Raw genomic sequence first — 13,603 nt, 5'->3', positions numbered from 1 at the left:
GCCAGGCCCTGGGCACGGCTAAGCCAGGCCCTGGGCACGGCTAAGCCAGAGCCGGCCCGGGCGCGCGGGTGCGTCCGGCGGTGCCGCAGCGCCACCTGCTGGGCTCGCGGCGCCACAGGCAGCGCTCCTCTCGGGGCACTGGCCGTGGGAGAACTGCTCATTGCCTGTGTCGTCATCGTCATCATCATCGAGGTTTACGACTAAACCGTGCTGATATACAATTACGTGAAGAGACTGAAAGCAAACAAGGGTTTATTGGACATGCTCCTCTCCCCAGGAGACGGAAGTAACAAGGTACACTAGCTCTGTTTTGGCTGTGCCCAGCCATGCTGGAGCCAAATGTGAAGTCCCAGCCCATTGCTAAATAACATATCCTTTTAAGATAAATATTAATATTCAGTGTCTCGTTTTCACACTGAAACCCAACTTCAGTTCGCAGAAACATGCATCTGCAAAGCACAACAAACATTTCTGTGATTCTGACAGTGATGCTGTTGAGCACCCGGTATATTCCCCACAGTGGCCTCAGCTGAGCGCCGGTGACAGCATCTCCCAAAAGCGAGTGCTGCGGTGCAAGATCACTTCAGGGGAGCCTAACTCTACTAAGCAGGACCTTACTTTCCAAGACTGCTTGCAGAGCGAGGTGTTCTAAAATATAGATGAAACTGTTTTGGTTCACAACGGAACAACTGCTTTGTTTTGAACACAACGGTCTTTGTTTTAGAGCTATTTTATAGAAGTAGTTATTTGATTTACAGGGGAAAAAAGAGGCATGCAGAACTCTAATGCCATTTCCATGCGCAAAACAAGGTTACTACCAAAGTGAGAATCCTTGCCTTCCTCCAGAGGAAAAGGCAGTAAAATTTAAAATCTAGTCTAAAAATTGTCATGGACAACGAAGCCAAGGTTTGCTTCTTTTTTTTTTTAGAATCACTTAAAAATAAAATTTAAAAAATACCGTATTCATTTAACAATTACCATTCTGCCTCTTGAAAGGAGACAAAAAAAGCCCCCAGCTTTTTCTTGGTATTAAAATACAAGAGGAAAAAATGTGGGATAAAACGTTTACACAACTACAGGTGGCCTGCACCTGGATGAATGGAAAATATTAGGCTTAGCTGCTTTACTTCCTACAGTAGCTATACTGAAACATGCTCAGCTGAATGAAATTAGCAAATGCATTTGAAAGGAATAGCCTCACACAGCACTTCTGACCAAAAAAAAATAATAATCAACGGACTCATATATAAAAAAATGTGGGTTTAGCCTGAACACTGAATAGTTTGTTCCAGGTTTACCGCAGTCACTATAGCAATCCCTTAATCCTTGAACATCGTTAGAATTCAGTGTCCCTGCCCATCCAGTAACATGTGCGCAGCTCCGAGGATGAACTTTTAGTAATTTACTTTTCCAGATTTCCATTTTTGCAAGTATCATCAGACTTCAGCAGAGTTAATATTTTAAGGCAGACTGATATTCTTTCATTTTGAATAGTCAATCTTGTGAATTCTGCCGTTTTGGAAAATTCTGGAATCTGAGGTAGCGCTCTAAGAAGGTGTCCAACGAGCTGGGCTTGGTCCAGTGCTATTCGCGACAGTCGATTAAGTTCTCCATGATCTGGTAGAGTTAGATGAGTCATTGATATGAGCTGTAAAAGGTGCTTACTAAGTTGTCTGACATGAGTCAACTTCTCTGCCCAAAAATTCACTTCCCCTTTATCAAACAGGTAATCATCTTCTTCCTTAACAAAAAGAACAGCAGCAGCAATTAGAAAATGACTTGTGATCTTGATAATAATAAGAAAATTCTAAAAGGTATGAAAGAAGATACACGGAGAAATAATGACGAGGCTGTTGTCGAACAGCTGCTTTGTATTAAAAAAGGTAAAAATTCATATGCATTGTTTTTCAAAGGTTTGAGAAAACGCAGTAAAAAAGGTTCCTACTTTGCCAAAGAAATTTTACCTTCAAAAAACAGGCAGTTACAGCACAACTCTCAGGAAACAGTGGAAGTAAATAGTAGTCCTAATCCTTAACATGTGCTTGCCTTCCCCTGTGAAACTGTCTTGTATTTCACAGAGACCTCTCTGTAACGAGTACTGTAATTTGCTATACCATGGAGCTTTTTCAGTGCATTAAATGAAAAAGGAAAATTCTATCAGTCAGTGAAAGATCAGGAAGGCATACCTAACCCACAGGCTTAAGCAAAGTTTCAGAATATATTTCATGGGTCATATTGATTGTCAACAAACTTCTCCAAGATGTAGCTTCTCCTGCTCCTTCTGGTTTACCTTCCAGTATTATTTTGATTTTTACAGTCTTTTCAAGACAAAGAGAGCACAGTGTGTTATACAGCATTAGGTTTTACAGAACCAGAATGGCAAACTTTTTCTCTACGTAAATAATCCTTCTGAAGACAATGACTGATGTGAGCGAGGCTGTTTCATGCGCTATGCAGAACCAGTCATATGGAAGATGGCACAAAGTTACCAAATATTTAAATGGCGTCTCTGCAAAAGCCAGCAGCTGTGAGAGCACTGTTCTTGAATGCCAGATGTGCCTGGCACCCACAGCAGCAGTTTAAATTCAAGGCAAGCCATCATCTGCAATGACACTGAACGCAATTAGTTACAGCCTCAAAATGCTTCAGTCAACAACGATTTGTTAAGTAACTCTTGATTTATTTCAATGTTTGCTTATTGGTCTCTCTAATTTTATGCTGATATTGCCAGGAAACAGGCATCAAACTCTCTTTTTATTCTAAATACAGTCCATGTGAATTTTAATTTTAAATTGTACATCAATTAATACTGGACTAGTGATCATCAGGCTTCATCAGAAGAGATATTGCATGTTATTCCTGCCACAAGACTGCAGAGACTTAGTGATTCCAACATGAGATAGCAACTGGTTGTTACAATTACCGGGGCTGAAGTCTCCGAGTCTCCCTTCAGATCGCTGTCTCCTAGCAGCCACTCCAGCAGGGTCAGGACGCCGGCATGGATCTGCCCCCACCGCTGGAGCAGCTCACACAGGATGGCGAATGCTAAATCCAAGGCCATTGGAGCGTTCACTATCCTAAGTGCAAACTCTGTTGAGAGAAAATACGTGTAACAATGTATAGCAAGACCACAAACATTTCCAAGTAAAATCAGCACAAAAATGGTTTCTTGAAAACAGATGCTGAATTTACACAAACACATTCAGAATGATGAATTATACTGCAAATAAGTTAGAGGAATGTTTACTTCTGTGCCACTTGGGGCCTTTTCTCAAATCCAAAATAATAAAAGGAGCAACTGAAAATGCTGATGCTTAATATTTTTTTCCTGCCCATGTAGTGACATTCATTCATTTGGGTTCAAATATACAAAGATGTCTGTTAGAAACGTCTCCAGAGACAGTCCTGACACTATTACATAGGGACTATTTTTGCAGTACTGCAGCTATGCCTTAGATCCAATTTGATCTTTCACTGGAAGGCAAACCCTACAGCACATATGTTTTTAAAGGACTGGGATATAAAATTAATCATTATTTAATGTGCAGTGTCTTTACATATAATAAGATATACATATACACACACACACACGTAAGAGAGATCAAGCATGCAAGACAGGCTTAGAGATGATGTTTAAAGGGAAAGGCAGACACTGTTTACAATACCATCACAGAGCTATATTTATACAGGTTTTGCTATCATGCCAAAACCATACACAAAGCCATCACCCGCACCGTAGGCCTTCCCTGAATTTCCCCACTGCTCTCATTTGGGCAGATGCTGTTTTAACTGTGTGGCTCCTCGGGCTGCCCTCGATAACGGAGTACATAAAAATGCCAGAAGCCCCATTCGCACCAGAACTCCAACAATGGCATTCACGGGTACGAGTTTCACCACTGGTAATATTAATGTCATTTTTCTTTTTTTAATGGCGATGCAGGAAGAGGGCCAGAGGAGGACAGCTAATGAACAAGCCCCTGTAAAATCCCTAGTACTGTAAAATGCATTTTGGCAAAATTTATCCTTATCCATAGCCGCCAGCAAATGAACAACTGTTCACTGAATGGTCTGTATTCTAAGTAGCAATATCATAAGGACGTGACATTCTTGAAGGCTGTCTTTTGTGAACAGACTACACAGGAGTCAGAATTATTTGGTAAAAATCCATAGAGCCATTGAAGGCAGACCTTACTTTTTGTGTCTGAGTATACTTCAAGCAATTCTCACAGAGGAAAACGATTATCGACATGGAAGAGGCACAGCAGTGCATCTGAGACCTGTCCTTCACAACCCACGTTCAGAGCTGCAGTACGGACCTCTATTCTCTTAACACCTCCCGAGGCCTCATGCCAGCTGCAGGTTTTGAAGAGTATGTTGGCACAGCAGAGGAACGTACAGTAAACACCAGGACCAGGCAAATACATGTGTCAACGAATAAGCGTGCGCAGGAAACAACTAAAGGCAAAACAAACCGACGGAAAGATGGTACATGGTATTTTACAGACCAGGCAATGTACCGAGGACACTGGGGAGGATGAATTAGTATTTGAGACCATGAGAACAAAAGACCATAATAAGGAAGGGAGTGAAGGAGAAAGAACAGATGGATGCCTTCTTTATCTTGGAGTTACATGAGGGTAAATGGAAATCTCCTAGAAGAAGCAACAGGAAGGCAGGCAGTCAATCTCTTGGTGACACTAATAATGTTACATAGGCAGTTTAACTTTGCTGGACAGTAAAACCAAATATTCAAATCTGTTTTCTTCATGTCAGGACTCATCACTGTATCAGAACATCCCTCAGCTTGTCCATGCAGGAGAGCTTGCAAAGGTGCAGTGCAACATTCCCACACCGTTTATTTTAGGTATTGGGGTTTTTAGGTATTGGTTTTGTTAACTTTTCTGTCCTGGACTTTTTTCTTTTTAAAAACTTGCTTTCTCTGTTGCTGTGCCCTCCTTGGTACCAGTCTGATACTCTGAAGAATGGGTACAATGGTTATCCTCTCTGTTTTGATTTACAGGTAGGAAACACAGTTTCATTCAATTGCCATGGGGACTTCAGAAATACTGGCAATCCTTAGAGCTGGAAGAATGGAAAAGAAAACAGAGCATGGGGTTCTGAGTCTGAAACAAACATCCCGGTTACAAACCCTTACAAAATGTGACATTTTAAACTCAGTTCTATTGAATTCTGATGGTCCTTCAGAGTTCATGGATCATTACTGAAGGCCTACGATTGTCAATATTTATGTAATGTCACTTGCTTGTGTCACTTTATTTGTATTTGAATATTTAGCAAATTAAGTGATGCTGGGAGCTAAAACCCAAACATATTCTTTCCCTCTGCTGTCTTCCTGAAGTTAGCTAAAACATCTGCCATTTTCTGTGGCCTTTTCTTGCCCTTTTAAGATTTAGACTCCTTAATTATAAATATGGAGATGCTCTCTTTGTGAATGAGAACACTGGACTACTGATAAGTGCACCAAAACATATACTGGGGCCTCGAGTTCTGTTATTATTATTATGTGAACATGCTGAAAACGACTACGAGGTAGCAGAACAAGTAATGCTGAGGTACTGCTTAGACTGAGCTTGTTTGCTAGCAGTTTTTCAACAGCGTGACACAGAAGAAGAGGCAGTTTTGTGGTCTCATAGCATGGCAATCTTGTAGGGAATCCTTCCATCACAACAAAGAAGATGGTAAGGTTTGGGATTTTTTTTCCTCCAAAGAAGAGAAGAGAAAAAAATTACAAGGGAAACATACAAAGGAGGTCTAGGACACAGGAAAAACATGAAGACCCTGAACACACTACCAACACAAAAGGTGCTGACCACCCTTTTGTGAACCATTTAACTGATCAACCAAACTCAAACATCAGTTCTGACATTGCGATCAGAGAAAAACAAAGCAACATCACTTTGATAATGCTGAAACTTAGGCTTTAAAAATTTCGGTAAGAGCCTGCCTACTTTGGGTTTGTGCTAGAGAAGCTAGCACAGCAGCCTCCTGGTACTTGAGGTGCTGACCTATTCAGCAACAGACCCAACTCTGGCAGATGGAGAATTTTTGTTTTCACCTGCCCATCCCATCCCATCCCATCCCATCCCTCTATTGCAAAGCATCAGGAATGGCTCCATGGTTTCTGAATCACCTCCTCAGCTGCCGTTATTTACAGAGCACACTGACACTAACTGGCTTTGATACCAGTTGATACCACACAAATTTGAATCTAGAATAGTTCAAGATGAGATTTGGGGACTAGCATTGCCACAAGGACAACAAAGAGATTGATTGAGTATCCAAAAAAGGTATATCAACTCCCTAAACTTGGAGTGCTGAAGCAAAGTTACATACATACCCATAATTTAATAGGTAAAAACACTTTCAGAGGGAAAAATATTCTATTGCTTCGATGACCCCCAGCTCTAAAAGTAACAGCCACGGAAGCTGTAAGCATGTATAGAATCTTTTAAGATAACCACAAAAGGTGTATGCCTTCTAAAGATAAATATATGTCTTCACTGATGTATTAGCTGTTTACAAGAACTGCTCCTCACATCATCATTTGCCTGTAAAACAGGGCTGATTTTCAAGAAGCCACACATATTACGCATGATGCTGTGTTCATGACTCACACTATGACTTCATAAAGTGGTCTGAGCAAACCTGAAGTTCACCAGGGGCAAAAAGGGCAGGTGGCTCTCCTCTCCCACAGCCCCCCTCGAGCCACGGGCTCCTGATGCTTACCTCCAGCCAGCTCCGGTACTCTGCTGATCACCTGTTAATTAATGTTCAGAATAGCAGAATATGAATTTGGCACGCAACTCGGCGCGTGGGTTGTTCTGCTCGTCTGGCAGGCTGGACTGGTTACCCTGCAGTCAGAATTGGTACAGCTGGGAGCTGGGGAACGGATGATCACAGGGCAGTGGGGGCAAGGAAAGAGGCCAAAGGGAGAGCAAGACCTCCCCGTTCAGCAAGCTGTTAGCTCAGGTCAGCTATAATCTGAAACTTCCTCATCACAGTCATGTAAACAAAACACTAACAGAGATGATTCAAATGACTATTTATAGCCTTTCATAATTTAAGTGACTATTTGAAATAACAGAATAAAAAATTTCAAATGACAGATTTCCAGAAGCCACTCACAGCTGAGTACTGCCACTGGAACTAAACCAGCAGAAATTGAACCTGAAGACATAGCTATTGCCAAACACTGAAAATACAGTAGTGCTCCTACCACAACAGTTCTACAGATTATCAAACTGGTGTTAAACATTATCAGTTTTTTAAATTCTAAAACATATATATGTTCCAACATGCAAAAACATCATGAGCAAGATAAGCATCTTGCTAAATAAGCCACTACAGGGGCTGATATATAAAAAAATTCTCTATGCCTTAAACAAGTACTTACAAGCAGAAGAATTAATACTACTCCTTGAAATGAAAAACAAAAGATAAGAATCAGGTACTACATGTTTTTTTCATTTTGAGGAAGTGAATTTTCATAAAGGGAAAGGGGTTAAGTACTGCAGTGTTTTAGTCTTTGTGAATCCACCCACATAAAAATTAAGACCTCCCACATACACATTCATATACTCCAAAAGCTTTGATCATGCCAGATGTAAGTATTTCTTCTAGTAGCCTATTACGTGTCCTCCAACTACACAATTGTTCTCTGTTAAAGCCTCAGTGATATTATGGGGAACTGAAAGGATGTGTTGAGAGCACTTACACAGATTTTAAGGACAACCATGATAAAATAAGAGGCAAAATAGAAAAGCGGAACATATTTCTTGCCTAACAAAGCATTTTGTAACTGGTTTTATACTGGAAATTGTTAACTGAATTTAATTCTAAATTAAAGAGTAATACAATTTTTGTAATATATACTGCGTTCAGAACAAACAAAGAGAAGTAAAACTGCAAAAAAGCTTAGCCTAACAGTCCTGAGAGAAAGTCTCTCAAAGAGCTGTGTACCAACAGCAAGGATATTTTCAAGGAAAACATATAGGGTAAGCTCTTCAACTGCAATTTCAGAAGGTATTTTAGGTAGACCAGGTACACTCTAAATTGGTAAAATATTTTTAAATTCTTTGCACAAAGTGCTGCCTACCTAGGTATAAACATGACTACACCACTATCAATAGAGTACCTCATAACGCCCTGGTAAAATAAGGTCGTACTCTTGCTTCTTGTGGGCGTTGGTCTCTTCTCCCAGGTCACTTGCAATAGAACAAGAGGAGATGGCCTCAACTTGCATCAGGGGAGGTTTGGATTGGATATTAGGAAAAATTTCTTTACTGAAAGGGTGGTCAGACACTGGAACAGGCTGCCCAGAGAGGTGGTGGAGTCACCAGCCCTGGAAGCGTTCAAAAAACATGTAGGCGTGGCACTTCAGGGCATGGTTTAGGAGGCCTCGGGGTGTGGGGTTGAAGGTTGGACTTGATGATCTTAGAGGTCTTTTCCAACCTTAATGATGCTATGATTCTATGATTCAGTGACATTTAAATCAACAAAGCTCACTGAATGATTGCTTGAACAGAACTGGAGATTTATCTCAGGTTTTCTGATATATCACCTTAACAAGATGATGAATATCAAGCAAGAGATCAGGTTCCGATCCAAATGATGGCAGATTCAGCATCACAGACGCTTATACTTGTAATATTAGATTTGCAAATGGAAAATGTCACCTATTGAATCACTAACTTTTTGTTGCACTGAAGGTTTTCTTTTTTTTGGTGTTAAATAAAAATCAAGTTTGCCCCTATTCTTGACAAACCGAATATAAGAGAACTGAGCAAGTCATTGCTGCAGATTTTTTAACTTAAAATACCATGTTTGTATGCACAGGCTTCACAAAACTTAAAAGGCCTTCAAATTTAAAAGAGAAAAAATCCCACTGGCCCAACCCAACAGTTACATAAACTGGTAAATACAGTGAGGTTAGAAACTGAATTTCTCATGTTGAAATAACCTGCTTACATGTTCTACTTTGAGCTAGACAGGACTTGTGCAACTCCGCAGGTGTCTTGCCACCAGAAAAACAACAGGGACAGAAGAATAGTAGTAACAGTAGATCGAAAGAAAAGGGGTGTTCATACCCTCTCAGTCTCCACAAATGAAGTGACAGTGCTATCATCCTTCTGGGCACTAAGATTAAAAGAGAACAACTGAGAACTAAAACAGAAGAAAAAAAAGAAAAGCAGAAATGGTAACTTTTACATCCGGCTAGTTGGCAGATGGCTCTTGAAAGGGTGCTTGTTCATTGCACTGTGTCAATTTAAGTTACAAACATCAAACTTTCCACTTTTTAAAATGACCATTTATGTAAAATCTAATATATAAGCAGATTCCTTTTTATAGTGTTTCATAAAATCAAAGGCAATTAGATCATTTCTATCCTCTCGAGAAAGATCATTCCCTAGATGACGTACAAATACTTCATCTGTTTTCCATTTCCCTGCCTGAGTCTGTTTTATAGCCGTGCTTTTCCAGGATGACTTTAAAAAGAGGCCCTTCCTGACATCATGCAACACGATGTCAAAACACAACACTATTACAAAACAAACTAATCAAAACTAATTTCTTAATAGTTGCAGTCTCCGAGTAGAGTGGCAGTGACGCTGCTCTCAGCTTTGACTTTGATTATAAACAGATTTGAGTTAATAACATGTCTGATTATGATGGAAACTTACAGCTCAGGACCGAGCAGAAAATTAAAGTTCCTTCTTGAACAAAAAAGCACACACATATTCATCATCTTTTCAAGCCCTTTTTTGGAATGAACAGAACAATATTTTTCAGCTCAGTAACCAGATTTTTTCCCCTCTTTTAATATATATATATGCATACATAACTTTTTCCCATGCAAGCCTTACCTCCTGTACTCAAAGGGTTTTATTACAAAACAACCACAGCTCACAGATCTTTCAGAGGAAATGAGCATTTGGACTTTACCACTTGTGTTACCGCTTTTACAGAACCTCCCCCCCAAAGCCATGTTCTAATTTAAACAGCAGAAAATGAATACCCCCTGCATAAACCCACAGAAATAATGCTTTTCCTTTTGAATGGGGAAAAAATAATATTATTCAGCTAATTGTTTAAAACATTGCTACTGAGAATGTACGGCTTTTAACTTAGGTTATGTATTTATTGGAAAAAGGAAGATAAATACAGTTTCAAAATTAGTATCACTAGAACTAAATATATGACTGGCAACTCTTGTTATTGGCATATTCCAACTAAGGAAGTTTTTGCTTAGCACTGATGAATATTACTGAATATGAACGAGATGTATGTTACAGCTCTGCTGTAGGAACACAGGAGGCAAATTTATCTCTCGATCATAGCTGGGATTTGAGAGTAATATCTGGAGAATGGTGGTGAAAGGTTTGATATTTAAGGGATAAAGGAATAAGGAAAGGGTGGGTAATCAACATAGAAAACAGTACACAAAATTCTTCTCCCCCCAATACTTGAAACCCAATATAATCTGGGCAGAACACTCAAATCTCTAAAAGCTATTTCAAAGCAATAATAGAAAGGCAGGCTTTCCTTCATTGTTATGGAGTCACAGCCATGACCATTGCAGCTTGCTAAGGACCCTATCCAGATCTCTAAGCCGCTGTCCTGTTACTCACTTGCAATTAAAAACACTGATAAGAAAAACACATGTAATAGATTATTCATATGAACACGCCATTTAACATCTACCGCTTTCAGACTCCAGCACTGAGCACATACAATTCTTTTTCATGTATTCTTTCTTAATTTTTAAAAGTATAACAACTCATAACCTTTACGTAACGGTACCACTGCGTAATTAATAGAGCTAAATGAAGCGCTGTCAGTAAATAATCAGTAGCCAGCCTTTGATGGATGAGCTGATTCGAATTCAGTCCATTCACTTTCAACTTTAATTAAAGGCATCGTATTCTACAAAGCAAACGGTTCCTTCATCCATGTGATGATCTAACGTTGTGTAAGTGGGCTGAGAACAACTTGTAAGGTGTTGAAATAAATTTGGGAATACAAAGTAAAAAGTCACAGTGATTACACATTCTTATATAATGTAGTTCTTCAAAAAGAAATAAGTAACATAAAGTTCCCCCTGCAAAAGCCACTGAGTTTAACTACCACCATACACGCCAATAAATCTTGCTGAGACAATTATGAGTTTCAGTGCCTTTTTTTTTTTTTTTTAAAAATTAAACTAAGTGATCTGAATTACTAAGTGTATATTGGTGGACTTTTCTGAAAGATACAAATGCATGCGTAAAAATGCTATGTATTTCTGCACGAGTACTGATGCAATGCTATACTTAAATTATTTTGCTGCTATAGCCCTTCTTCTAGAGGCATGCTTGTCACAGCTGGTGACAACTGCTAAGCAATCTCTTCATTTTTGAATTACCAGAATTTAGAGTAATTTTAGATTATTGGAAATTTTTCTAATAAACATATAAACATTTGAATTACTCAAGACCGCTTAGGTTACAATATGCTTTAATCTTGTTCTGCATTTTCTCCTGAATGTTAGTTTACATAGGTATGTCTCATCCTTCTTCCTTCTTTAGAGCAGTTCTGCTCCAAAGGTTGGGACAATGCAGAGTTGCAGATACCAGCAAGGTGTGGCTATTGCGCACGTCTGAGTAGAGAAGACACTTGCTACAAAACACCTGAGATTTAGGTGTGTGTGTGACTTACTGAATGCAGGTATTTTTGAGCAGAATAGCAAAAAGCAACTTGGAAACCTCAGCAACTCAGTCTTCCTATCTGTTCTGATCCCTTACAATGACATAGTATGTGGGGAGACTGTTTTTAAGATGATTCATACTTAATTTTTATCTTTGTTTCATATTAATTATTAAAAAAAGGGTGACATTAGAAATTAAGTGGCTATAAAATTGTTCTTACAGGAAGTGCCATAAACCTTTTGTATAATAATTTATGTCAGAAAGGTTCATGATATATTCTCAGCTTCTTTACTGGTCAATTTGCTAACCCATTATCTCAGCATGTAAGACTGAAAAGTGTAAAACCTCACAGAAGCTGTTCACTGTACAAACACTTGAGGAAAAAACCCAACCTTGCATCAAAAGCTTCCAATATAGCCCAGACAGACAACAAATGAGTAAGACAGACAAAGGGATGAAACTCGTGTGCAAAGAATGGCTTATGGTTTTTTCATCTTTTTGCTGGCATATACATACACAGATAGACAATGCTGTAAAAATACCATTAAGTTTGCAAACACACTGTAATGTTAGAAACCAACAGAACCACAAAATATTCACGCTGCAAGTGCATTAGTGCATTTGTAACAAATGACTGAGAGGATGTTCATTCTTTCCCTGTTAAGATCCAAATGCCTTCCAATGCCTGCTGCAAGTTGCTTTTGATGCAGCATGGTGTATGTTCTGTTGTTACGTGGTTTTTCTGACATTCTGAAGGAAAATCTCCGCCTGACTCTTGAGCTGGGGTCTTGCCAGGCAGGTGCTGCCAGGGAACTCCTATTCAACAATTCAGTGATTACAGATCACTTAGGGCACTTCTCCTGTAGGTGTCTAACAGACAAATGAAGCGCAGCCACATGTCTCCATCCTGAACAGAACATACCTGTCTCTGAAAAATTTTTCAAGAGCGTTTTAAGTCCATGAGAGAACCAGTTGCTCTTCACAATGGGAAGCAGATAAAGCAGTGATTTCACTTGAGAGTGAGCTGGTTTCTGGACTTTCTGAAATGAGATGAAACATCCATATTCCTCACCTCTACTACTAAAAGTTTTGGCCAACATAAACGCTTGCTGATCCAGATCACCTTACTGTGGCTGAGTCATTTCTAGTATCAGGACTCAATGTTTGATGTTCGCATTTCACATTAAAGCAAGACACTCATCTCCTTTTTCTTTCACACAACTCTTGCCTCCTAGATGACTTCCACATTTTGCACCTTTTCCAACTAGGGCATTTGCCTTTACATGGGCAGGTCCGCCCCTCTTTGGAAATCCTCTGACTTATTTATGTCTCTTACTGAAATACCCGAGGCTCTGGCATTTCCATACAACTGCCATCTACATGGGAAACAGCTGGGTCAAGACTTGCTAGGAAGCTTCTAGCTGTCATCAGGGCATCCTCTATCAGGGTCCAAGTGACTTGGATGGTATCTCTCTATCCCAGACATCTGTGGGGTGGCTACCTACAACTTTGTCTGCATCTTCATCAGACAAAACCTCTCTGGAGGTCTTGGCATGCTCAGGTGTATCAGTAAATCATAACATGATTTGTATTAATTACTTTGAGGCCTTCTTCCAAGTAAATTTACAGAAGGAGTAGGAGCTGCTTAGTCTTGCATATAATGTGAATATATACACAGACTCTGACTGATAAATATTATTCAATCATTAATCAGAGTTCCTCCATGGAAAGTCTAACATAGATACCAATATACTTGTCTAATACAGATTTTACATTTGTCTTTTTCCATTTCCTTCAAAGTCCTTTGAGGAATTGGTTTGTGTCTCTTCAATTGAGAAGGAACCAAGATAGTGCTGTGAGTGCTTTCCCCAGTACAGAATATATAGAAGTGCTCCTTG

General features: G+C 39.5%; 1 protein-coding gene across 1 annotated transcript in view; it reads right to left on the bottom strand.

The window, feature by feature from the left end:
- Positions 1–235: 235 nt before the first annotated feature.
- THADA (THADA armadillo repeat containing) overlaps positions 236–13,603 on the bottom strand; it is a 165,137-nt gene continuing 151,769 nt past the window's right edge. Inside the window, exons 37-38 of the mRNA XM_064446113.1 lie at positions 2,924–3,090; positions 236–1,741 (exon numbers count right to left, since the gene is read on the bottom strand). Coding sequence (XP_064302183.1) covers positions 1,403–1,741; positions 2,924–3,090 — 506 coding nt within the window. The 3' untranslated portion in view covers positions 236–1,402. The remainder of the gene's footprint in view (positions 1,742–2,923; positions 3,091–13,603) is intronic.

This window comes from Phalacrocorax carbo, chromosome 3, assembly GCF_963921805.1.
Source record: "Phalacrocorax carbo chromosome 3, bPhaCar2.1, whole genome shotgun sequence".
NCBI lineage: Eukaryota > Metazoa > Chordata > Aves > Suliformes > Phalacrocoracidae > Phalacrocorax > Phalacrocorax carbo.
This window is presented reverse-complemented; position numbering and strand designations above follow the sequence as displayed.